This window comes from Brachypodium distachyon, chromosome 5, assembly GCF_000005505.3.
Source record: "Brachypodium distachyon strain Bd21 chromosome 5, Brachypodium_distachyon_v3.0, whole genome shotgun sequence".
Taxonomy (NCBI): Eukaryota; Viridiplantae; Streptophyta; class Magnoliopsida; order Poales; family Poaceae; genus Brachypodium; species Brachypodium distachyon.
In genome coordinates, this window is record NC_016135.3 from 25,097,726 (window position 1) to 25,122,016 (window position 24,291).

General features: G+C 44.9%; 4 protein-coding genes and 1 pseudogene across 5 annotated transcripts; 3 read left to right on the forward strand and 2 right to left on the reverse strand.

Annotated features, from left to right (window-relative positions):
- The first annotated feature begins 255 nt into the window (after nucleotides 1–255).
- Nucleotides 256–3,441, forward strand: LOC106865423 (pentatricopeptide repeat-containing protein At3g20730). The gene is made up of 2 exons (XM_024455855.1): nucleotides 256–1,785; nucleotides 2,148–3,441. The coding sequence occupies exons 1-2, from the start codon at nucleotides 930–932 to the stop codon at nucleotides 3,200–3,202; spliced, it is 1,911 nt and encodes a 636-aa protein (XP_024311623.1). The 5' UTR covers nucleotides 256–929; the 3' UTR covers nucleotides 3,203–3,441.
- A 1,389-nt stretch (nucleotides 3,442–4,830) lies between these two features.
- On the forward strand, nucleotides 4,831–6,901 carry LOC100831698 (peroxidase 1). The gene is made up of 4 exons (XM_003580556.4): nucleotides 4,831–5,098; nucleotides 5,174–5,362; nucleotides 5,650–5,818; nucleotides 6,316–6,901. The coding sequence occupies exons 1-4, from the start codon at nucleotides 4,883–4,885 to the stop codon at nucleotides 6,741–6,743; spliced, it is 1,002 nt and encodes a 333-aa protein (XP_003580604.3). The 5' UTR covers nucleotides 4,831–4,882; the 3' UTR covers nucleotides 6,744–6,901.
- Nucleotides 6,902–7,469: 568 nt separating this feature from the next.
- Nucleotides 7,470–8,171, forward strand: LOC100838955 (NDR1/HIN1-like protein 10). The gene has a single exon (XM_003579291.3). It carries the CDS (start codon nucleotides 7,470–7,472, stop codon nucleotides 8,169–8,171), a length of 702 nt encoding a protein of 233 aa, XP_003579339.1.
- A 74-nt stretch (nucleotides 8,172–8,245) lies between these two features.
- Nucleotides 8,246–12,346, reverse strand: LOC104585437 (zinc finger BED domain-containing protein RICESLEEPER 2). 2 transcript variants are annotated; one of them, XM_010242165.3, is made up of 4 exons: nucleotides 12,198–12,346; nucleotides 11,546–11,866; nucleotides 9,216–11,366; nucleotides 8,246–8,749 (listed from the first exon to the last, which is right to left on the reverse strand). In XM_010242165.3, exons 2-3 carry the CDS (start codon nucleotides 11,862–11,864, stop codon nucleotides 9,220–9,222), a joined length of 2,466 nt encoding a protein of 821 aa, XP_010240467.1. In that variant the 5' UTR covers nucleotides 11,865–11,866; nucleotides 12,198–12,346; the 3' UTR covers nucleotides 8,246–8,749; nucleotides 9,216–9,219. The 2 variants fall into 2 exon arrangements, with proteins under 2 accessions (XP_010240467.1, XP_010240468.1); XM_010242166.3 differs by lacking the exon at nucleotides 12,198–12,346 and adding an exon at nucleotides 12,014–12,176.
- Nucleotides 12,347–13,533: 1,187 nt separating this feature from the next.
- Nucleotides 13,534–21,693, reverse strand: LOC106865562 (annotated as a pseudogene).
- Nucleotides 21,694–24,291: the final 2,598 nt, after the last annotated feature.

The window sequence follows — 24,291 nt, forward strand, 5'->3', positions numbered from 1 at the left end:
CAGTCTAAACGTACCCCAGATGAAATCGCCGGCCGCTCACGAGCCTGTTTTTGTTTTGTTTTTGTTTTTTGAAACGTAGCCTGGGTTTTCGTTTTGCATCCGTGTGCCCCCTGACGAGCTACACCGACCGTCCGATCGAAACTGGTCGGTTCAGATTATGACACGGTATCATCGTGAGAGAGAGGCTGGCGTGACGTGCGTGGAGTCCGTTCCGGACTTCCGGGCACCGCTCACAGTATTTCGTCATAGCTTACACACACACCACCCCCGTCCAGGACAAGGAAGGCATCCCGCCGGACCAGCAGCGCCAGCCTCATCTTCGCGGGCAAGCAGCTCGAGGACGGCCGCACCCTCGCGGACTACAACATCCAGAAGGAGTCCACCCTCCACCTCGTCCTCCGCCTCCGTGGTGGCCTGTGAGCTTTGCGCTCGCGGACGGTCGCGCATTCGCTCTGATGTTGCGCCATGGTTATGAGTTGAATTCCGGTGGAATGCGTCAGGTCGTAGTCGTGTTGTTCCTTATGATGCAGTTCGTGATGTCTGAACCGTGATGTGTTTATTCACAAACAATAATGTTATCCTATGCTGTGATGAGAGATCTTCAAATGGTCCATCTGAATCCTTTGCATGTTCTATTCTTGTTGGACAAGATGAATCTTTCTGTGGCCACTAACCAAAATGCAGCTACCCTGTATCCGGATGTGCTAATACATGTTTTTGTTTGCCCCCGTTTTGGCCTTCGGGTTGTTCCTCAGCTCTATATCGCTCTGCTCTCCATCCAGAATAATAATACTCAGCAATCGATTTTGCATCAACTGCAACACGCATCATTTTTAATGTCAACTCTGAATTTTTTTTTACTGTCAACTGCTGAATTTTTTTGGAGATGAATCGTTTGGATGATGGAAACCAGGGCCAATTTATGAATTATGATGTCCTGCAACTCTTCGGTCCATGGTCTTGAAATTTCAGTGCGACCCCACTTCCCGCTCTGCTTTGAACCCCTGGGGTCTCGATTAGCGCCGCCGCGTCCTCTATTCATCCCATGGCGGAGTTCACGATCAAGCGGCTGCCCCCTTTCGTGCCATCCCTGCGCCGTCACCATTGACCGGCCACCCAAGCGGATCAACAGTAGACTCAGCTCTTCGCATACGTGCGCGACAATGGGCCTCGTCAGGGGCGCGGCGACATCCGCCGACCCCGCCTTCTACTACTCCCTCCTCCAGAGCTGCATGAGCTGCTTCCGGCGAGGCAGGTCCGTCCACCACCAGATCATCGCGTCCGCCGCTCCCCCGGACCTGCACATGAGCACCAAGCTCGTCATCTTCTACGCTAAACACGGCGACGTCGCCGCTGCACGCAAGGTGTTCGACGGAATGCCGCACCGGAGCGTCGTGTCCTGGACAGCCATGGTCTCCGGATACTCCAGGAACGGCCAGACGCGGGAGGCGCTGGATCTGTTCACCCTCATGCTGGCATCCGGCGTCAGGCCGAACCAGTTCACCTACGGGAGCGTGGCCAGCGCGTGCGCCGGGGCTGGGTGTGTCAGGAGCGGTGAGCAGGTGCATGCGTGCGTGGCGAAGGGGAGGTTCGTGGGGGATGTCTTCGTGCAGAGTGCTCTCATGGACATGCACCTCAGGTGTGGGTCAGTCGTGGACGCGATGCAGCTGTTTGCGGAGATGGAGAGGAAGGATGTTGTGGCTTGGAATGCCCTGCTCAGGGGGCTTGTCGAGCGGGCGCAGTATGGCGATGCGCTTGGGTTGTTGCCCTCAATGCTGAGAGGAGGTATGTGTTAGCACTGAAATCTCCTACTGTATGTTTCATTTTGCTCTGTACTGCCATGAAATGTGGAGTCCCTTGGCCATGTATATGAACACCTGGAATCCGGATGCCCTTTTGCGGTAATCCTAGCATGTCATGCTACTGCATGCTATTTTTTAGTTTTAGTTAATTTTTCCTTATCTGAATAAATACACTAAATGGATTCACCAAAATTGCTGAACTCATCTGTACGTGGCCTATTGGGAACCAATGACCTTTTGCCACTGTTTTTTGTTATTCTTTAGATTTTTCTATTTAAATTTCTTTTATACTGTTGTTTGTATACTTTTTTGTTGTTGTCCGTCATTCGCATTTTGTTTTTACAGCAATGCTGCCTGATCATTTCACATTTGGAAGTGCTCTAAAAGCTTGTGGAGCAGTCAGTGTGCTTGCTAACGTGGAGCTAATTCACACTTGCATAATAAAGCTGGGTTACTGGGGAGAAAAGGTTGTTATTGGATCAATTATAGATGCTTATGCAAAATGCCGCGGTCTAAGCAGCGCAAGATTGATATATGACTCCATATGTGAACCGGATCTTGTTTCGTCTACTGCACTGATCAGTGGGTACTCCATGGATAGAAACCACAGTGAAGATGCAATGGAGCTCTTTTGTAAAATTCATCGTAAAGGCTTAAGGATTGATGGTGTTCTGTTAAGCTCATTGCTTGGCCTTTGTGCCAATGTGGCATCGCTCAGATTTGGGACACAAATTCATGCTTATATGTGCAAGAGGCAGCCTATGACTGATGTCGCATTGGACAATGCTGTAGTTGACATGTATGCTAAGGCAGGAGAATTTGCAGATGCCAGGCGTGCTTTTGATGAAATGCCTTACCGAAATGTTGTTTCATGGACTTCACTCATTACTGCCTGTGGGAAAAATGGTTTTGGAGAAGATGCTGTGAGCCTTTTTGATAGAATGGTGGAGGATGGTGTGAAGCCAAATGATGTTACATTCCTTTCCCTTCTGTCTGCATGTGGCCATTCTGGTCTGACGAGTAAAGGGATGGAATATTTCACTTCCATGATGAGCAAATATGGTATTGATCCAAGAGCTGAGCATTACAGTTCTGCTATCGACCTTCTTGCTCGTGGAGGTCAGTTAAAAGATGCATGGAAGCTTGTTCAGAATATAGACATTGAACCTAACTCGTCAATGTTTGGCGCAATGCTTGGAGCTTGTAAAACACATGGAAGCATGCCTCTAGGAGAAACTGCTGCCAAGAATCTTTTCACTATAGCTCCTGAGAGTTCTGTACACTATGCTGTGCTTGCAAACATGTATGCTGAATCTAGTTTATGGGAGGATGCTCAAAGGACAAGAAAATTAATGGCTGAAACATCTGGTGGGAAGGTAGCTGGTTGCAGTGTCATCTGAAAATTATTATAGACCTAAGTTTCTTCTTCAAGAAATTCAGATAATGGTCAACTGTCACTGGTTGATGCAGCAGATAAATCTGGATTATCTTCAGCCTTTGGTCCACACTCCACAGTGAACATACCGGTCCAACATCTAGAGCCTCCACGGATTTGTAAACTATCAAGTTCTGAATCTTTGGCCTTTCAATTAGACAACAAAGCATTTAAGCACTTATATAGAGATCTCATGTTTGTTCAGGGTAAGTATATGTTGTGCTTAATAGTAAAAATGTTGTATAGTTTGTTTATTTTGATTATATCTGTTGGGTTAATTCCCATGTTGATGCATATCTTTCAACTTTGACTGTAAATATTTTGGGTTTGCGATGCCTGTTTGATTCATAAACGTTAGCCAGTATTCTCAATTGTGTTTTGCGTCCATACTCAATAGTATTATTGGATATATCATGATACAGATTTATGGGGTCTTAATACTTTTATTTTATAGTTTACACCAAATTGTCTGCATCGGTTTTGATATCTATAACTATAAGAATACTGTAATAAACACTGGATAAGCAGACTGTTATTCCCTGCAGTACATGACATATGGGTACCAGTGTTGAGTATTTTGTTGAATAGCCGGATAGATAATAATCACTCTTCTCTTGATATGACTGAAGCTATAAGTTTCAGTAGCACAGCGAATAATATATTATATACCCTTGTTGGTGTTGAGTGAAGCAGACATTGCAAGCTAAAACAGTCAACTGAATGCCCTATCATCTGTGCATGTCTTAAACTTCAAGTCTTGAACAACTAAGAGCTACCATGTTACAGTTACTCAATGAGTAATTGATTACATTGTCCAATCCATGTGCTTGTGGTGACCCAATTGTTTGCTTCCTGAGTTGGTTTAATTGTAAAATATGTTGAGAAATCCAAGTTGGTTCCGATGGTTATATATGTGTTGTTAAATTTTGACTATATTTGTTATTTGCTGAAGATGACATTTTTCAGTATCTTGTCGTACTATAGTAATGACTAATAATACAAAATTTGCTTCATATAGTACTTGTCATGTTTATTTCTGATTTCTAGTTTGCATGTGTTTGATGAGTTATTGTTGATCTATCAATAATTATAATACATTTATATTTCTTCCACATTATTTGTTCTTATTTTGCATCTTAGATTGTTTTACCAGAATCAGTTGACCGCAGAACTATATTAAAATTGGAAATGTTATCTGCTTACAGTTCAAGTCTTTGATGTGGCACTTTTTAGGAACATGCTAGAGTATGGATTACACGGGTGCACGAGCCATGCAGGATAGCCACCATCCAACTAGTGCCTACCAGCTATCGTAGTTTGTAATTGGCAGATTAGAGGTCCTTAATTTCTGCGAATCTTTTACCAATCATAATATGCTCCCTAGAAGCCTGATCCAAGAGCTCGTACATATTCTTCGATTCTTTTACAGGCATGCAAGCCACATGGCTCGTGAAATACTGATCTCCAATCACATGATGAAGTCTAAGGCCATTGTTGGCTGCATTATATAAGAAAGTTGTGCAGCTGTAAGGGCATCTAGGTGTGGAACCTAAGCAACTGAACTATAAAGCAGGCTGCAAGTTCTAGGTTAATCTCAAGCAACTCTTTCTTCATATGTAGGGGTTTTACATTGGTTGCGCTCAACATGCTTTACAGACTCCTCTTTGGATTTGCACTTCCTTTTGTCCTACAATCCTCCTTAGTGTTGAGCAATCCATCAGGGGTGAGGGTTGGCTTTTACAAATACACATGTCCGAATGCAGAGGTCATTATACGTGATGAGATGACCAAGATCATCTCTGGTGTCCCAAGCCTTGCTGGCCCACTGCTTCGCATGCACTTCCATGACTGCTTTGTGAATGTGTGTAGATATCTGACTGTGTTCCAAGCTTATTCAGTACTTCAGAGATGTTACTAAATTTCTTGTTCTCTGCAGGGTTGTGATGGTTCTATTCTGCTGAATAGCACACCAGGATCACCATCTGAAAAGGAATCAATACCGAACCTCACCCTCCGGGGCTTTGGTACAATTGACCTTGTCAAGTCTAAGCTAGAGCAAGCCTGCCCTGGGGTGGTCTCCTGCGCTGATATCCTAGCTCTTGTAGCAAGGGATGTTGTACTACTGGTAAGAACTAAGAACTAGCATTCCTGTTAACTAATCTTGGTCCTTTGTTTAAGTAAGATAAATTGACATGTTTTAGGAAATTGGGGGGAATAGGCTGGGCTGGTTCAGGCCAGCAATGGTGGTAAACCCACTCAGTTTTAACCTTCAGCTGAATTTGACCATCTTTTATGTAATTACTGGACAGTACTGTCTCTCCCGCTGCTGACAATGACTGGAGTTGGACCTTTTTTCTTTGAAATTATGACTGGAGTTGAACCTAGATTTATGACCTTTTTATTATGCAACAGACCAAAGGGCCTCATTGGGATGTTCCAACTGGGCGGAGAGACGGAATGAGATCGGCGAAGGAAGATGCTTTGAACAATCTGCCTCCACCCTTTTTTGATGCCACTCAAAACCTGAATCAGTTCTTCATTCCTAAGGGCCTTGATGCAAAGGATCAGGTGGTTCTGCTAGGTATAAACTACTGCATCTCTTTTTAGTTTATTTGAACTTTGCTGATCCCAACAAATCTCCAGTTGCAGTCTCCCCATAAAGGTGTTGTTTGTATACACTACTAAGCAACTTGTTAATCAAGCAAAGGTGGTGTATGCATTTACCAGGTCAACAGAGATGGGAAAAGACAAACTATGTCGTTTCCATTCCTAGTTATATTACACCATACAAAACCAAGGGTCGTCATTGTCTTTTAGAAAAACAAATCATACCTTTATATACGAGAATTAGTACATTTCATTCCTTTGTTGGCCATAACGACACTTATTTTGCACACGCAGATGAAAAGGAGAAGAAACCTCTATAGCTCATTTGTCCTTTGCAATTTCATTTTTGATTATCTCACATCCACAGAACATATATATGACTAAAATTTCTGACGCTGCAAATTTTGCGATTCAAACTCAGTAGGAAGCCATGGAAACTGACACGCACTATCTTTGTTCACGCATTGACAGGGGGGCACACCCTTGGGACCTCCCACTGCTCTTCGTTCTCGGACCGGCTGTACAACTTCAGCGGCACGCACATGGCCGACCCAATGCTGGACAAGCAGTACACCCGGCGCCTGAAAACCAAGTGCAAGCCCAACGACACGACGACGCTGGTGGAGATGGACCCTGGGAGCTTCAGGACGTTTGACACGAGCTACTACCGTGTCATTGCCAAGGGCAGGGCGCTCTTCACCTCTGACGAGACGCTCATGCTCGACCCTTTCACCAGGGACTACGTGCTGCGGCAGGCGGGCGTCGCCGGCTACCCAGCTGAGTTCTTCGCAGACTTCGCGGCGTCCATGGTGAAGATGGGGAACATGCAGGTGCTCACCGGCGCACAGGGGGAGATCAGGAAGCACTGCGCCTTTGTGAATAAGATGCACATATTATAGCTCGGTTTACGTGATAATTACTTGCCTTAGTGGTTGGTTTCTGGACATGTAGAATTACTGTGGTTGTGTTTAAGTACATTGTGTGCACCATGTCTTCCTTCATCATTTGTATTGTTATCTTGATGTCTTCAAATAAATAAACTGTTTGCTTGGCTCAATGAAATAAACATGCATCCCAGAGAACTGGGCTACCATTCCCGATTGTTCTCTGGTTCTGTCATTACCAAGCGCTGAAATATGCTACCTGTCCTGAGTTCATCACCCCCACGGTCGAGTTGCGACTACCGAGCTGCCTTTTCTTTTTTTACCGGGTGAATGCGGTTACCATGGTAACTGCAATTTACGAAATGGTTACCGCCGGGCAAATTTCAAGTTCAATAATTTACTGTCTTGTTACCAACTGCTAGGTCATTCTCAAATGGAAAGAGGAGTAATTGTCAAGGTTTGATGGTGAAAAATAAGCTGTTCTCGTTCTGTTTACTCTAACCTTCTCTTGCACACAACCATTATTTGCTCCCCAAGAGGAAACTCCAACCGAAAGAAGAGGAGGAGGGATATACCCTACACCAAAACTCCAAGAAAACTTGCTAGCTCTGGTTGGCTTGGCATCCCGGCTTCTGTTCCTTCCTCGCCCCTCAAAGAATCACCACGTCCGACCAGCTCAAAACCACCCCATAGCGCAAGCCAAACAAAGCGTGTCAACAAACAAACCATGCGCGCCAACGCATGGGCGCGCACACAGAGACCAGCCAAGCGCGCACCGGCATCGTCACCATGCCGCCGGCGTCGTCCACAGGTTTCACCGCCACGGTGGGCCGCATCCGAACTCTCCCGGCGGAGCGGCCGCACCTGAGGCGCTGCACCAAGCTGCTCTGCTCGGCGGTCCTCGTCGTGCTCCTCCTCGCAGCCGTGCTCCTCTTCGTCGCCTACCTCGCCGTGCGCCCGCACAGGCCGCGGTTCCACGTGGTGGCCTTCTCCGCCTCCGGCATCCAGCAGGCGGCAGGCGGGGACGGAGCCGGCATGGTCCTCCTCTCCGGGCAGTTCTCGGTCCGCAACCCGAACCACGACGTCGGCTTCTTCTACGACCGGCTCTACCTCTCCGTGCACTACGGCAACGTCGACGTCGTCAAGGACCAGGACATCACCGGCAGGCCGATGTACCAGCCGCCCAAGACCACGACGCCGGTCACATTTGAGGGTGTCACTGTGCCTGCAAGCTCTGCCACGGCGAGCATGGCAAGGGACGCTGGAGCGGAGAGAGGCTCCGTGGCGTTCACGGTGAAGGTCCGGTCAAGGATACGGGTGAGGGTGGCCTTCTGGGGCTCTCACTGGCACCCGCTCCATGTCGGCTGTGACATTGCTGTTGGCCCTGACGGGCAGCTGCTGCCTGAGAGCCGGCAGAAGCGTTGCGCCATAAACTTCCTCTAGGTGTAAAATAGATACCCGTATATGTATCCATCCCTGAGATTTTATGAACTATAGAGTGTGGTGACAAGACTTGCTGATTAAGGTGATTTTTGTGAACGGCTTACCTTCACACATTCTCCAGCACATCCAGAAATCCACAACTCCCAGTGATTACAGCCAGCAATGGCACAGAGTACACATATACAAAACTAAACGCTGGCCCATGTCTCGACGGGAAAGAAAACGACAATGTTTGAGGCATGTCAACAACAACACCAGATGGTTTTGACACAGCCACATAGCAACTGCAACCTCGACAGGGCGGAACGCTAGTCAGATGGAAACCGGTCACTGTGAGCAGGGCGGGCCGACTCGCTAGAAAGATGGCACATTCATTCCCTGCAAGGGTGCGCCAGTTGAGACTTCAACTGACCAATGCATCAGGCCAACATCGTCGCTCGCTGCAGCATATGGCAGATACAACAGGAGGAGTTTTCCAAGCCGTCATCACATTGTTAACTCTTGAGATTTGGCACCAGAGCACTGATTTACCAGGTGTAGTATTTGAGAAGCCGAGCTTTGCATGCTGCAGAATTACCCTAGCAATAAGTGAGGATGTCAGAAATGATGTTACTGGCGAGAAGTAGATGTTGTTTGGTATAGGCAACAAGACAAAAAAGCATAAATGCATGAAGAGTAACAGCACAGTATATCGACATCATAGCACAATATAGTCAGTCCTGGCAATGAAATTGGCAGGTTTCAGTTCGTAAATTAGAATCTAATGCAAAAGATGACAAAATACTAATAATGCTAGCTGTTAACACCACATGAACACAAAAACACATTCAGTGAGAACATTGTAGGTTTCCGCAAGAAAATCCGTTCCATATAAGTTCCAGATAAGAAATACGGAGTACTACCATATCAAGAAGTAGCATGGTTCCCATAGGGGAAATATTTACAAGATTCTAGCAGTAAGATAAAAAAAGACTCATGGCCTATACCACAGTATCGCACTACCTGATCTATGATAGTACAGTGGAGCAATGTGTAGGATCTTACCATTTTACCGCATCCAATCTCGGGCACAAACAAGTGCTTCAATGGTCTTGATGCTCAGTGAACTGTGGTGCTTTGGAATTACCGGTCCGCTGCTACTTAATGCTGCTTCAGATTGAACAGCAGACGCTGGCATGGCTAGGACATCCTGTGCAATGGCTGCCAACGTTGGGTACTTGGTAGTATGGTTCATCCACCAGTTTAAAATGTCAAAGTCATCCTTTCTTGGAACTAGACCATCTTCAAGGTAGTCCTCAAGTTCTGTAGATATCTGACAACTTGCTTGTTCATTGAGATGCTGATCCCAATCTTCTAAAGAATCACTATCAACGACGGCCAAAGCTGCACTATTTGAAATATCACCGTCTGGCCGATCCGCAGGGTTGCAGTATTCACTGAAAAGTTCCTGGACTGTCTCACGGATTTCAGATAAGTAACTCACTGAATTTGCGCCAAAAGCTCGTTTCAGACGAAATTCAATGAAGCTGATTTTGAATCTTGGATCTAGAACAACAGGTATTGATAACCACAAGTATGAATTTTGCCAATACTCGTTGAACACTTCCTGCATCTCCATAACCAATGTAGAGATTTCTACATTATTACTTGATGCTTCTTCTTGCAAAACTGTCCTTACTTTCCAGACCTCATTGAAGTATATATTTGCTGTGACGGAGCTAGAGCAAGAAATTGTTTCAATGGCACGATAAAACGTCCTTAAAATCTTGCAAATAGACTCAGTAACATTCATATCTTCTGGAGCCAGCACTTCTTCAGAAGGAAATAGCTTCTTGAAATGCAAAAGAACTTCAAGCCTAAAAAAAATTTTGTGCCACCACTTAGCATCCTCTTGTGGACACTTCATACCCATCTGTGAAATGACTTCCAGAAGCTGTTGTTGGGCCAATGGTGAAGATGCATGTGCCACAAAAAAATCCATCACAATGTCACCAACAAGGCGAACAATATCTGCTTTCCCTTTGGAAACAACACTATTTATGATGTCATCCACACAAGCAATGTTGTATAGCCTACCTCTGATAGGAAGGCACTTCTTCTCTATGAGCATTTCCTTTAGCTTCACAGTATTTGTATCTTTCCTAACATCACCTACAGAAGTCAAGCTCAAAATCTTCTTATCAAGATTCCAATCTCTAACTGCATCTAATATGATATTATATGATCCACTTTCAGATTCTGGAACAGTAGCTTCCTTGCAGTGTATTATCCTTTCCACATCCACAGGTGAGGACCAAAACAAGCCAAATTTAATTGTTATCCTGTGAACTTTCCAGTCTTCACCAATAAAATGTGCTGTCAAACAGAGGTATTTTACTGCTGGTTCGGGGCCATCAGGAGTCCAGATGCTCGCTGACAGAGAAATGCGCCGGGAGGAAAGTGCCATTCTATCTTTATGTTTTACCTTTTCCTTCTGAAATAGAGCAACACAATGTTTTTCCATGTCATTACGAGAGACTGCATCAACCATAGGGCTGAGATTCTTTATTACTCTTCTCATTTCATCATGCTCCACAATTGAAAAAGGATGACCATGCAAAATTATCATTCTGGCTAGCTCTTGATAAGATGTTTCCTGCCCAAACTTCATGGAGCCTATATCAGTGGAAGTGTTCATAAATGAGGTCCTCTGTTTCTTCATGCTTGTGCCATCTGATGTTTGCGGGGATTGCTGTGCTGGCACCACTTGAATGGGTCGGAATGCAGGGTTGATGTCAACAGAACTACTAGTCCTAAGGAGCTTGTTAGAGTATTCTGCGATCTGAACCTTCCCATTTGTCAAGGCAGGAGAGAGCTCATCATGCACCCTGGACTTTAAACTAGGTGCACTCGAAGGGTAAAACAAACCATTCTGATGATTCTGGCCACTCCCACGCCGTCCAGGACAGGTTATAAGATGTCGACTCAGATGGCTTCTCCCTCCAAATTTATTTGCACTGAGGCGTTTGTGGCAATGAATACAATCCGCAGCCTGGAGTTTCCCCTCAACATAGATGGGCGTAAACTCCTTCCACACCTTCGATTTGAATCTGCTGGGAACTGCTGAGCTTATGTCGTCAAGCGTTTCAGAAATAATCTCATTGACCGGAATCACCGGCTCATTCGATGAAAATGGGCGATGTTCGTTCACCAAAACTGTGCACAAAATATGAATAGTAACTAGTATGGCAGAGCTAAATTGTTTTGTCAATGGAATATCTATGTATCCAGATCGTAAGCTACACCATGCTAACAAACAAAGAACTACCAGTAAACTCAACTGGACACGACAGAACAACTGTAAGGACCATGAATAGGCAAAAATAAAATATTACCACATGGAAAGTATGAATCCTTCTGTCGCTTCTGCGCCACATCTAATTTGCCAGGGCAGATTTTCTGGTGCCGCCACAGATGGCTTGTTCCATTGGAATCTTTGCAACTGAGGCGACCGTGGCAGTAGAGGCACTCTGCAAACTGAACCTTTCCGTTCAGAAAAATGGGCTTGTATTCCTCCCAGACCTTGGACCTCTTCTTGTGCTTGTACCTGAAGGCGCTGTGAAGTCCATCATATGCTACCTCCACCTTCATGCTGTCATCCTCCTCATGCTCATCAGGATACTCTGCAACTTGATGGATCATACCACGCTCCATAACTGCACAACAGATATGAAGAAACGGATGTTAATTTTACAACTAGCACAGCACTAAATTAAGCATGTTTAGACCACTAGCAATCTAGCATCGAACAAAACAAACCGAGCAGCTAGGAAAGCACAAGATCTGCAGCATGCGAACAACACCTAGAACTCGGAAATAAGCACCAAAATTCCCCCTGGATCACGGGGTAGTGAAGGGGGAAATACTAATAGATCGCCCCAATTGCGGCTTCCCGAGAGCCCAAATCGGCAACATACAGACAAATACGCAACCACGGATCGTGAAATTGCAAGGGACGTCAGGGAGAAATCGAGGCGGAGCGATTACCTGGGATGGATGGAACCCTGGGGGAGCCTTGCCGGGGATGGGGAGATTCTGGGCACGATTAGGGCATCGCGTTGGATCGGCGGGCTGGCGGCGGGTGGGTAGTAAACCCAGTTCGTCGATTTGGGCTGGGTAAAGGGCTTGCTCGACCTACATGTTGGGCTAAAGTGGGCCGGTCCACGTTGCTACTGCTGGGCCTGGACTGGGCCTGGGCTTGCGCTGTGCCCTCTATTTTCGTTTCATCTTGCCCTCTTGGATTTGGAGGGGATTTCGATTTTTCATGATTGCTAATCAAAACGAGGCGTCTAGTTTAATTTTCTTTCAGGAAAACAAATCACATACACATGTATTTCAATTGTAATGGATATACCAGGGCCGATGAATCAAATTAGCAAATGAAGAATACTATCTGTAGACTCATCTACACATTGAAAAAGTTGGGTAAACCATCCATATAAATTTTTAACAATCACTTTCTGGCAGACCAGTGCTGTGCTGAACAATGTCCTCTTAAATTAAATACGAGTGACCTGTAGAAACACTACTAAAATGCGTGGGTTTTGTTCCGTCGGATGTTTTCAGGAATCGAGGTGCATTTTGAGCCATGTATTACCTGAAGAAAATTAATTCAACTTAAAAATAGATCGTTATTTTCCCGTGTCAACTGTGCAAATAAAATTGTGTGTATAGATTGCCCTTTGCTTTTGAGCACCGTATTCTGTTCCACCCTTTTCAGGTATCAACAACCAGATGTATACCCATGACACTGAAATCTGCATCAACTGTCGATGCTCAGCAAAGAAGGCAGCCGTTGAAAATGTGTACAACTACAAGGTATATCCTAATTCTCGTATCACAACTATGAACCACAGTGCACATGAAAATCTAGTCAAAATTCAGCTACAATGTACACCTAAATATCTAGTCCTAAACACATAGTTCGAAAGCTCACGCAGTCAAATATTGATTGTTGTCCCAAATGTATACATTGTCAACACTTCCCATTTTGAAGCTAAATTTTCTCTAGACAGATTCAGTGATTTGCTACAAACATACTTGTGAAATACATTGTTGCTGACACTTCAAGTAATTGGTGATCGGTAAAACAACTCTAAGGTGCACACTTCAGGTTCAGGATGTGCTAGCTTTGGCTTCCCTAGTGCAGTGGTCACATACAGGTAATTCGACCTAAAATTGTTACAGGTTGACAGCTTATGGAGTAGAAAATTAGAAATATTTACTGCCTTTCCATGTATGATGAGTATACCTACTGGCTATCGCAATAGGTAATCACAGAAAAATAAATGAAAACACCGATAGGAAGTAAAACCATGACAGCTTTCACAAAAGTTAATCTCTTCAAAAAAAGGTGTTGCAAAAGGTTCATAACCATGTCATCCATTCTCAACTGAATGATGACAAGAACTTATAATCAAATGATCAGTTTCATCAGGTGTCAGCAATGACAAAACAAGCATACAACAGAATTACTATAGCAGGCACCAACATCCTGTTAGATAAAGAACACGGTGCACAGAGTGAAAACTTTGTTGTGCCATACAAAGCTACCAATATTCATAGGCTGTTCTTGGTTCATGTAAATCTGAATCTAGTTGGCATCTCCCCTCTGCAAGCGGCTGCATAGTCTTGCGGTGCAGCTTCCTTGTGAGGGCATATGTACTTGTCCTTGAAACACTTCTCGGTCAGTGCGACTGCATAAGAGTAGCTCCTGTCGAACTTTAGCAATCCATTTTCCTTGAGAAACTTTACATAGTAACGGGGTCTGAGCGGGACCTCCAGGCTAAGACAGATCATTATCGGTCGATGAGCAATGTATAGTGGTTCCAACCCCACCTCAGAGATCAGGAACCGAGACTTGCGCCGCAGCAGACCACCCGAACAACTTCTTCAAGTAGTCCATTTTGGCGGCGATCTTCTCCTCGCTGAGGAATGCGACAGCCTGCAGCGCGGACCGAAACATCCCAGAGCCACGGGGAATACCTACACCTTCGGCACATACCACCATCGCCCGGAGGGACGCCGGGTTGCTGGTCAGCAACCTCGGCACAGAGTTGCACAGCTTGCCAATATCGCAATCACTTAGCCCGCAGTCCTGCAGGAACGCGACATTAGGCTTGACCACCTTGCCAAGCTGGGTGCCGATGAGGTGGTAGCAGCGCTGGAGCATCTTCTGGAGCTGATCGAAGGAGCCGAAGAGGTACAGGTAGTACTGAAATCGAGAACTCGCGCCGCCAACGCCTCCCCAGCTCCCGGTTGCCTTTGTTTAGGAGCGGCGGCCGGCGAGGCAGTGAGGAGGTCGGTCCAGCCGGGGACCTCCGGAGAAGAGTCGCGCACCATGAAAATTTTGATTTCCTTGACCTCACAGTCGTCGCCGGCGAACGAGTTTACAGTACGGCTGGCCGGAGGGAAGAAGATGAGACCCTGGACGGAGGCGGCGGCGACGGGAGAGCCGCACAGTACACAGTTCGCCCAAGAAGCTGAGTCATCTGATTCCTCCTGCGCTGCTAGCCGTTGGATTGAAATTAACGGCGGATAAAGGGCCGCAGGGCAAGCCGTGCCTTGTCTATGGCAAGGCACTGGATCTCGTTCCGGGTTGGGCCTAGCGACTCCTCTGCTCTCCCATGACCCCGGACTCTCGATTCCCTTAATCCCTTCCCGTGCCGTTGGCTCGCCGCCCTCCGCTTCACCATCATGTGTTGTCCCTCTCCCCTTCCCCATGTGGAGCCCCCACACCCCCATGAGCACCTCTCCTCTACCAGGGAATCCTCGCTCATCCCCCTAGCGCCTCTCCCGCCCTGTCATGGCGCTTATAATTCCCCTCTTCTTGTTCTCTCATGAAAAGCATTGAAATCGAGCAGCCTCTTTAACCCCAATTCCCTTCTTAGGGTGCACATAATATAATCCCGACTTACCTCTTTCAAGTCATTTTGGAGAAGTTTGGGCTGTAGTCTTGTAGACCAGATCAAGGTCCAGCCGTGCAGGTAATTTGCATCAAAGGAATTTTTTTTTTGGCCTGCTTTTGTTGTATTTGGTAATGCTGCCCTGGATAAAGTTTGGGTAGTAGACTGGATCAAGGTCCAGGTAATTTGTATCAAAATACATGTTTTTTGGGCCTGTTTTTGTTGTATTGCTACTGCTGTCCTGTTGATATAAATGTTCCATCAAGTATCACCATTGTCATGTATCCTCCAATTAAATGTGCGGAACCCTAAACATGCAGATAGAGAACGAGGTCATGGGAAACAACCGCTCCTAACACACTTTGCGATATTGTACGAACTTGCCATTTGTACAAAGTCCTTGTCATTCTACAACTGATCAAATACATAAATTAATTGTTACATATTTTGATTTCGTTTTATGAAACTGGAACTGCAACGGGCTAAAGTGTTGTTTATTGAATCTACAAACAATTTTATAAATTTGAAAATTCAGATTAGTAAATATGCACGTAAGTTGAATGTCATCTTTCATAATATTAATAAATCATCAGCCATCTTTATTTTTCATCTTGAAAACACTTGGCACAAGTGTAGTCAGAATCTATCCATGTAGGTCCAGCTAATACAGACTCTAGTGTTCAAAGAGCCTCACAGGGCGAGATGATATCAATCTGGGAAGAGCATATGACCGTTGCAAAACAAAATAAAAGGCCCAGATCAGCATGACACAGTATGGTACTAGTCCAGACCGATGTCTCACAACTCATCTGGAATGTCCCACGGAACTCCTCTAGCCTCTATTATATCACGTCTCACCACTGAACACACATTGATGTGATTATCAAACTTTTGTCAATTGTACTTTTGCTTTTGTTGTAGACGAGACCAAGGTATTTTCTCCACCGCAATATATTCATCGTGCAATGCTTTATAGTGTTCGAACAGATCAAAATATTGGGCTCGCACCGAGTTCTCGTTCAACTGAAAATTCAACATAAGATAGAGCTGCCCCAACTTTGACGACCAGATGCAACTCAAGAAATATAAGCTATGCCTAAGTATCATCGATGTCACCAAACATCATTCATCCATCAAATTATTATTATTTTAGATAATATAACTATTTTTGTTCACGTATTCAATATTTAGATCATATAATATATTATTATTATTTTGCATAATTTTTTTATATGTGTTTTGTTTTTATTTTCCTAAATTTTGTGTTCAGTAGAGATTATATTAAAATGTACATCAACCAAATTAATTGTAGTAAAAAAATCATTATATGATATCTAAATATTTAATGCGTGGAAATTAAAATGAGTTCTCCAACAATATATAGATAATTGTTTCGATAGAGTTAACTAGCCAAACTTAGATCTTTATAAAAGAAGTAAAGACTCTAACTTTTGGGAATATTGTTTACTATTTCTGATTTGCTACTAAATATCTCTCGTTCGTGTTTCTTCTAGATCAACACATCATGCCCTCTTTCGAGTGCAGTGTACACAAATACATTTGTCCATCTTATTGACATATGTCGTATACTTTTGTATTGTTAATAGTGTCATGTTTTGGTTTGTGTGAGAGAATTTTTAACAGGTGGTCCATTTATTAGTTTGTGATAAAGGAGTTTCGTTGTGTTTAACTTGTTTGTTAGGTACAAACATTTTTTTATTATAACGCCAAAGCACTATCGTTCAATTAAAATTAAGAGCAAATTAGATATTCACAAGAGTTCCAAAAAGACCTCGAGTCAAAGTTTACTTAAAGTATATGAAAGTCTAAAAGACATTGCTTTCACTTCCTTCATGATAAATTAACGAGATATGATTGAAACTTCTAGACAATGTAAATATTCACAATAATTAGAAACATCTTAGCAAGGTTGAAAACCAAAACACCACACATTTGTTTTTGTGAACTCGACTGGCTTATTTCTAATGGTACAAAATATGTAAGATTTTTGTTTTGTAAAAATATAGCTAAAAATTTATATGTGAAATATGCATAGTTTTGTTTTGTTTCCTGTCCCTTGTCTATTCGATTGCACAATAGTCACTGAGATTTAGGGTATAGCCCACCAGGGGCACAACATCCGCTCTCGCCTCTCGGTAAGGTAATATGTGGGTACTAGTGAAAGGGCATTTCTCTCCTAGTTAATTTTGGTGGTGATGACAATGTGTGTTGTGGACTAATCGTGCGTTAAGTATTTCAGATTTGGTATCAAATGGCGCAAAACGATTCGATGCCCTCAAGTTGGAAAACGAAGAGTAGAGGAGTTTTAGTGGCTTTTTCGGTTATTGTGTCGTAGGAACTTCGTACTATTAAGAGGGAGTCCACATGAGAAGGTAATGGGTGAATCGTTTTTCACGTACACAAACAAACATCTTGCATCCACATAAAGCCTACCCAAAAAGTGAGAGAGAACCAACTCTAGAGCGTAACTGGTGTGCATTTGCATGCTCAGGTCCGGAAGTTCCAATGGGGTTTCGGTACCCCGGAACTTCCGCCCAACCTCCGGACCAGGTCCGCAACGCTACCGGAATCCATTGTGGATTTCCGGAAGTTGAGCCGGAACAGGGCCGGAACTTCCGGTGACCAGCGGAAGTTCCGCCCCCTAGAACTCGCAGTGCATAACGGTTAGATTTTGGGAAGTCCAAATAGATACCCCTTTGTCCCCAACGGGTTTCTGGCTCGAGCACGAAGCAAAGAACAGCCCCCTCTCTCCCAAGAACTCCCTAAGCTTCATTCTACTAGATCTCCCTCCATAAAGCTTCCTCCTTGTTGATTCTTTGAGGATTGGAGGAGAAGACCTACATCTAGGGTTTCACCAAGTCACAAAGTTGATTCCCCTTGTTTCTCTTGTGGATTTCATTTCTCTTGGACATTTGGGAGCCCTAGACGGAAGTGATTGCCTTGAGCTCTTCCCTTGGGGATTGTGGAGCTTGAGGATTGGATCGGAAGCCTCCAATTGAGTTGTGGAGCTAGCACCAGTCAAGTTTGTAAAGGTTCGGTCTTCGCCTTCAAGGAAGCCATTAGTGGAGCTCACTCACCTCTGTGGTGCCGTGAGAGAAGAATAGCGTGAACCTTTGTGGCGTCTCTACCTCTGTGGTAGAGCACTCCTCCAAACGGAGATGCACACTGATATGGACATGCTAACCATGGATACGACCATTAGAACCCTAATTGTTGGTGTATCTAATAACAATTATAATCAGGTGAATTCAATTACAAAATGTTTTCAATATGTTACTTGCAAAGAGGCGGAGCTACTATCTTGTGTAATCTTATTATGTAGGCATCTTATTGAACTTTACAGGTCTAAAGTGAAGATGAAGTGTGATAGCCTGCAAAGGAAGATTCAAAGTGAAGCCTATCAAGTCTACTTTCCAACAAATCAAACGGCACATGATTTGGAGCTTGCTCGAGAAAAATATCACGAATTAAAGTTGAATCCGATTCAGATCCGAGCTGTCAGGAGACCCGAATTTGTTTCAATCACCCAGGCCGCATCCAGAGTCTAAGTCAAGCAAACAAGTATTTGTTGGAAAGGTAATTACAAGACCTTTCCAACGGATCTGTCCCCATCAAGAGATTTGACTCGTGCTGACCGTGGCGGACAAAACAAGCTGACGAATCTGTTTTTCTGTTCCTAAAGAGTTGTAGTTTGTTAGGAAAATTAGAGATAGAGTTGGATTTCGGCCTCCTTACTCAAGGTGGACGAAAATATCTCTCCCTCCTCCTTTATATACGCCATGAGCCCCTCCAAAGGAGCCTTGGGTTTTGATTAGATAAAGTTTAGCCATCTTTGCTACTTTCGTGTAATCGCGTGTGTCGGTTAGACCACCTGTTTTACCGTCGTCAAGACTCCAATTTATCGTCTCGTTGAGACATTGGTTTGATATAGTATACTCGCAATTTTAGATTGCATCCGCTATTTATCTTGTTCTTTCTTGTTCTTCGATTGCTTGCAGCAACAAAGACCTTCGTGGTCAGGTTGATCGTGCCTCCGCGTGATCAATAACCATCTGGAGTTGGTGTATCGATTGCTAAGGCGCTGCCTCTTAGGCCGTAGTTAGATCGTCAACGTCACCTCCTACCCAAATCGAGAGTTACCAATCTCATCGAAAGATCAGGCCACCCCGACCCACATCACATGCTCTAAATTTCAGCATCTTGTAGTAACTAATTTGGGTAACATTAATTATTATTCTCCAGTGTTGGGATGGTATAATGGTGAGCGGTGCAAACCAAATACAAGATATTGTTTCACTTATATATGCAAAACATATTGTCAATCTTCTTGCTGGAATGATATTCATGATGATTGTTTGACTAATTATCTCATGAGATTGTGTTATAAAACATTAATTGTGCAACATGGGAGTGGAGTTAAAAATAACGATATATACATATACCATGCGCATACCTTGTCTCTTTTGTTAGTATATTTTCAGCATAAACGACGCTGAGGACGGCTTTCCTTTCAAGAAAGGGAGGATGATATGGACATGCTAACCATGGATACGACCATTATAACCCTAATTGTTGGTGTATCTAATAACAATTATAATCAAGTGAATTCAATTACAAAATGTTTTCAATATGTTACTTGCAAAGAAGCGGAGCTACTATCTTGTGTAATCTTATTATGTAGGCATCTTATTGAACTTTACAAGTCTAAAGTGAAGATGATGTGTGATAGCCTGCAAAGGGAGATTCAAAGTGAAGCTTATCAAGTCTACTTTCCAACAAATCAAATGGCACATGATTTGGAACTTGCTAGAGAAAGATATCACGAATTAAAGCTGAATCCGATTCGGGTCCGAGCTGTCAGGAGACCCGAATTTGTTTGAATCATCCAGGCCGCATCCGGAGTCCGAATCAAGCAAACAAATACTTGTTGGAAAGGTAATTATAAGACCTTTCCAACGGATCTGGCCCCATCAAGAGATTCGACTCATGCTGACCGTGGCGGACAAAACAAGCTGACGGATCTGTTTTTCTGTTTCCTAAAGAGTTGTAGTTTGTTAGGAAAGTTAGAGATAGAGTTGGATTTCGGCCTCTTTACTCAAGGTGGACAAAAATATCTCTCCCACCTCTTTTATATACCCCATGAGCCTCCCTAAGGAGCCTTGGGGTTTTGATTAGATAAAGTTTAGTCATCTTTGCTACTTTCGTGTAATCGCGTGTGTCGGTTAGACCACCTGTTTTACCGTCGTCAATACTCCAACTTATCGTCTCGTTGAGACATTGGTTTGATATAGTATATTCGCAATTTTAGATTGCATCCGCTATTTATCTTGTTCTTGGTTGTACACCTACCCCAATCGGTGGAACTCCGGTGAAATCTCCGTCTCTCGTGTGGGATTCATTCTTACCCTTTACATTCTTGTTATCTAGTTGCTTCGGCTATTACTTCGGCTATTGCACTTCATCCTAGGGTTGCATTATCTTTAGAAAATTTAGTAAACACTAAGTTAAGTGTTTGTATCTTTCTAGAAAAGAAAAAAAAAATTAAAATTTGTTAGTCGTCTATTCACCCCCTTCTAGCCGACCATACCGATCTTTCAACTAGAGCCTTGGAAACATCACAGAAGAACAAATTAAACAAAGTGTTATGTTGTCTTTCATCAAGGTTGTTTGGTTTGAAGTTTTCTATAACTTGGTACGGAATTCTAAAGCGATGGACTTTTGTACCTCTTCACCATGTGAACAGCAACAAAGTGATTAGTTTATTCATTTGTTCTGATCCTTAATTCTGCCTACTGAATTTGAAGAAACAAAAATCCAGATGCTTAGAAGTTACACCCGGACCTGCTCCTAGAGCTGTGTATGCTTGCATAAAAATATTTGGATGCATGTACTGTGTTTAAGAGACAAATTCGACTGAGAATAGTACTATTAATCAGTTCCACAAACATTGCATGCTTAGATTTGAAACTACCCACTTCTCCTGTCCGCCTAATCTGCAAGCTATGTCTTACTTTTATTCCTCACCTTACAGCCACACCTATAACACTGTAACTCACTGTTAACCAAGTTTATTGAAAAATATACTAATCTCTACAATATCATATAACTATAAAAAAAATTGCACCGATGGTCCATAAAACTTGACGTGCAGGTTCACTTTAGTCCACAAACTATTAAACAGTTTAACATTATTCCTAAACTCTGCAATCAGTGCACCGCTAGTCCAAATGATGGTTTTCAGTCTTAAAAGGCCCCACATGGCAGGGGGACCGGTGCGTGAAGGGTTTTCCGTATAAATATTTTCACGATTTGCCCCTGACTATTCTTCCATTCAACTTGCAGTCCAGTCCTCAAATTTCACCACCGTTGGTCGCGCCGCCCCGTGCTCAATCTGGTCGAGCCGCCACGCGCAAGACGTGGCAGGGATCCGCGAGCGCTTTGAGTCGGAGGTGGTCGAGGAGCGCCGCCACGGCGTGGGACGCCACCGAGATCTTGGTGACGCCGCCGCGAATGTCGGGGTTCTCTTCCAGTTCTCGAGCATGGCGGTCGCCTCGCATCCCCTCCACCGGCCGTCCCAACATCCCGTCCTCCGTCCTTGTCTATGTCGCGGGCCCTCGGTGCCGGCGTCTGTTTCGGGCCACGCCGTCAGTGTTGGGGCTGACGCGCTGATCGGTCGCTGCATGCGGCAACGATCAGCGTGTATAGCGCGCGGCTGTCCTTGAGCAAGGGGATCCTGATCCAACTGACGTGGACGCGGAGTAGCGGCCCCTGGACCGCGTGACGTGGATCCTGATCCGTGCAGCTGCCAGAGCCCTTGGGATCGCCGTCGCATTCTTCGACGAGGGAGACGGGAGACCTCCACACCTCGCCGTCGAGCGGCGCCCATGTGCCCTGTGGGAGCACGTGCTAGTGATGAGGGGGAGCCGGGCCTTTGTCACCGGCGCTGGCACAGCATGGGGGTCTACTGGGACGTGGTTGTGGCCGAGTACGCATATGCATCGTCCTCCCCGGAGGCGTCCGGTGGCGACTACTGCCTCGCCATTCTCGCCGATGCACAGCTCGTCCTCCTTGGCTCCGGTGACCTTGCTCGCCTGGTTATTTATCCCTTTCAGCTCCGCATCTCGTCGTCCACTGCCTCCACATTCCATTGCACGTTCACGGAAGAAGAGTTCTCTCACAGGGGGAAGAAGAGATGCGGCAATGTGGAGGCGGTGCTGCAGTGGAGAGGACATCTTGGTCGCTGGAGAGGTGCGGTTGAGGGTTAGGGATCTGAGAGCATACAGGAATGGGGAATTGAGAAGTGAGTGGGAAATTGAGAATTGGATTGCGGGTTGAACTGAGAGAATAATCAAGGGGCAACTCGTGAAATGTTTTATGCGGAAAAACACTCCCGTGTCGTGCCCCGTTGCCAAGTTTAGGGATAACTTTAATCGATTTGTGGACTAAAGTGAATCCGGGAAACAAGTTTATGGGCCACCAGTGCAATTTCCTCTTAAATATGTATCATAACGGATATAACAAAACTAATTTAGAGTTAAAAATGTTTGTATATTTTTTAAAAAAATTGGTCAAACTTACTAAATTTGACTTACGACAAAGCTAAAGCATCTTATATTTAGAAACGGTGGATGACAACATAAGAAAGGAAAAAAAAAGGCTCTTAGCACATATCAGTAGAGTCAAACTGACGGTTGAGAGTTTGGACTTGTATAGAAGGTTTGGGTTAAACCCAGTTGTATGGTTTGGGCTAGATAAAGGTCTAGTTCGATCCAGTTGGGCTACATATGGACCGGGCTGATCTTGTTCAGGCTTTTGGGCTTACATATTCTTCCTTTTTTTTTCTCTTTTAACTCTTGGACGTAGGATCCATTCCAACTCCTGCTACTCCGTCTGTTCCAAAATATAAGTCATATAACTTTTGTTGCCTGTCAAATTTGTTAAAGTAGTTTATAAAAAAACCCAACAACATTTAAAGTTTGAAATCAAGATCACTAGATCTATCATCAAATATATTTTCATAATGTATTCATTTGAAATAGTAGACGTTAACATTTTTAGTGAACAGCTTGGTCAAATTTTAGAAAGTTTGACCGCAAGCAAAAGTTATATACCCTATATTTTGAAACGGAGGGAGTATCACACCAAATATTTTTTTTTGAGAGAGGAATTACACCAAATAACAAGTTCGATACAGCTGGGCTAACATGGGCTGGGCTGATCTGAGCTTGCTCCTAGGCTTAGATACTTTTTTTAAAAACCAATAAATTTAATATTCTCTTACTTTTTTTTCTTTTCTCTTTAACTCTCCGAGTTACTCTTGTCCATCAGGCTGACCCGGCATGGCCCAAGCACGAGGCGGGCTCGGTTGCCGGACCGTGCCGGTTTGGCCCACGGGCCTCATCTAAGGAAAAGCCCGGCATGTGGTCATTTCGTGCCTAGCCCAGCGGCACGGAAGCCAGAAGGCCCGAGGAGGACACGGTCGGGCTGGAATTGGCCCGTTTAGGCCGCTTTGCTATGCCGATTCTGGGCTTATGGGCTGTGCGCCATGTCCAATGTTCTCAACGGGAGTAGAGGGTTGGCCAGTTTTCTTCTGCGCGGACCGCTCCTGGCCCAGCATGCCGAAACTCCGCCTCGTGCTGCTCTGCCCTTGTGCCGCTATCCGGAAACCCCGCGTGCCCTCGTGCATGACGAAGCAATTTTTCCGTGTCGTGCCGGGCCCGTGCTCGTGCCGTGCTCATCCCGATTGTTTCCGTGCCATGCGTGTGCCAGCCCACATGCCGCATCTCAGGAAAAGGCATATTCTGCAGCCTCAGCCTAAAAGGCCCAGTTCCTTGGGTCTTTCCCCCCTTTCGCCGCGAGCAAGGTGTGGAAGGCACCGGCAGAGCCCAAGGTCAGGTTCTTTGCCTGGACGCTGCTCCACGGCAAGATCCTTATGGCCGACAACCTCGCCTTACGTGGGTGGACTCACAACCCCATCTGCCAACTTTGCCGCATCCACCCAGAAACCATCGCCCATTTATGCCAAGACTGCTCCTACACGTCGGAAGTTTGGAGGCTCGTCCGGAATTGGAGCAACTCCACCTCGTCGGTCATCCCCGCTGCATCCTCCTTGGACGCCTCCTGGCGCACCCTCTTGCTGGGACACTCTTGTGCTC

What these genes read in the sequence shown, in the direction of transcription:
- LOC106865423 (XM_024455855.1), top strand. Translation starts at nt 930, where the DNA reads ATGATGTCCTGCAACTCTTCGGTCCATGGTCTTGAAATTTCAGTGCGA. An exon ending in GCCCTCAATGCTGAGAGGAG is followed by an intron (nt 1,786 to 2,147) that starts GTATGTGTTAGC and finishes TTGTTTTTACAG; the next exon opens with CAATGCTGCCTGATCATTTC.
- LOC100831698 (XM_003580556.4), top strand. Translation starts at nt 4,883, where the DNA reads ATGCTTTACAGACTCCTCTTTGGATTTGCACTTCCTTTTGTCCTACAA. An exon ending in TCCATGACTGCTTTGTGAAT is followed by an intron (nt 5,099 to 5,173) that starts GTGTGTAGATAT and finishes TGTTCTCTGCAG; the next exon opens with GGTTGTGATGGTTCTATTCT. An exon ending in GGATCAGGTGGTTCTGCTAG is followed by an intron (nt 5,819 to 6,315) that starts GTATAAACTACT and finishes ACGCATTGACAG; the next exon opens with GGGGGCACACCCTTGGGACC.
- LOC104585437 (XM_010242165.3), bottom strand. Translation starts at nt 11,864, where the DNA reads ATGGAGCGTGGTATGATCCATCAAGTTGCAGAGTATCCTGATGAGCAT. An exon ending in GGATTCATACTTTCCATGTG is followed by an intron (nt 11,367 to 11,545) that starts GTAATATTTTAT and finishes TTTTGTGCACAG; the next exon opens with TTTTGGTGAACGAACATCGC.
- LOC100838955 (XM_003579291.3), top strand. Translation starts at nt 7,470, where the DNA reads ATGGGCGCGCACACAGAGACCAGCCAAGCGCGCACCGGCATCGTCACC.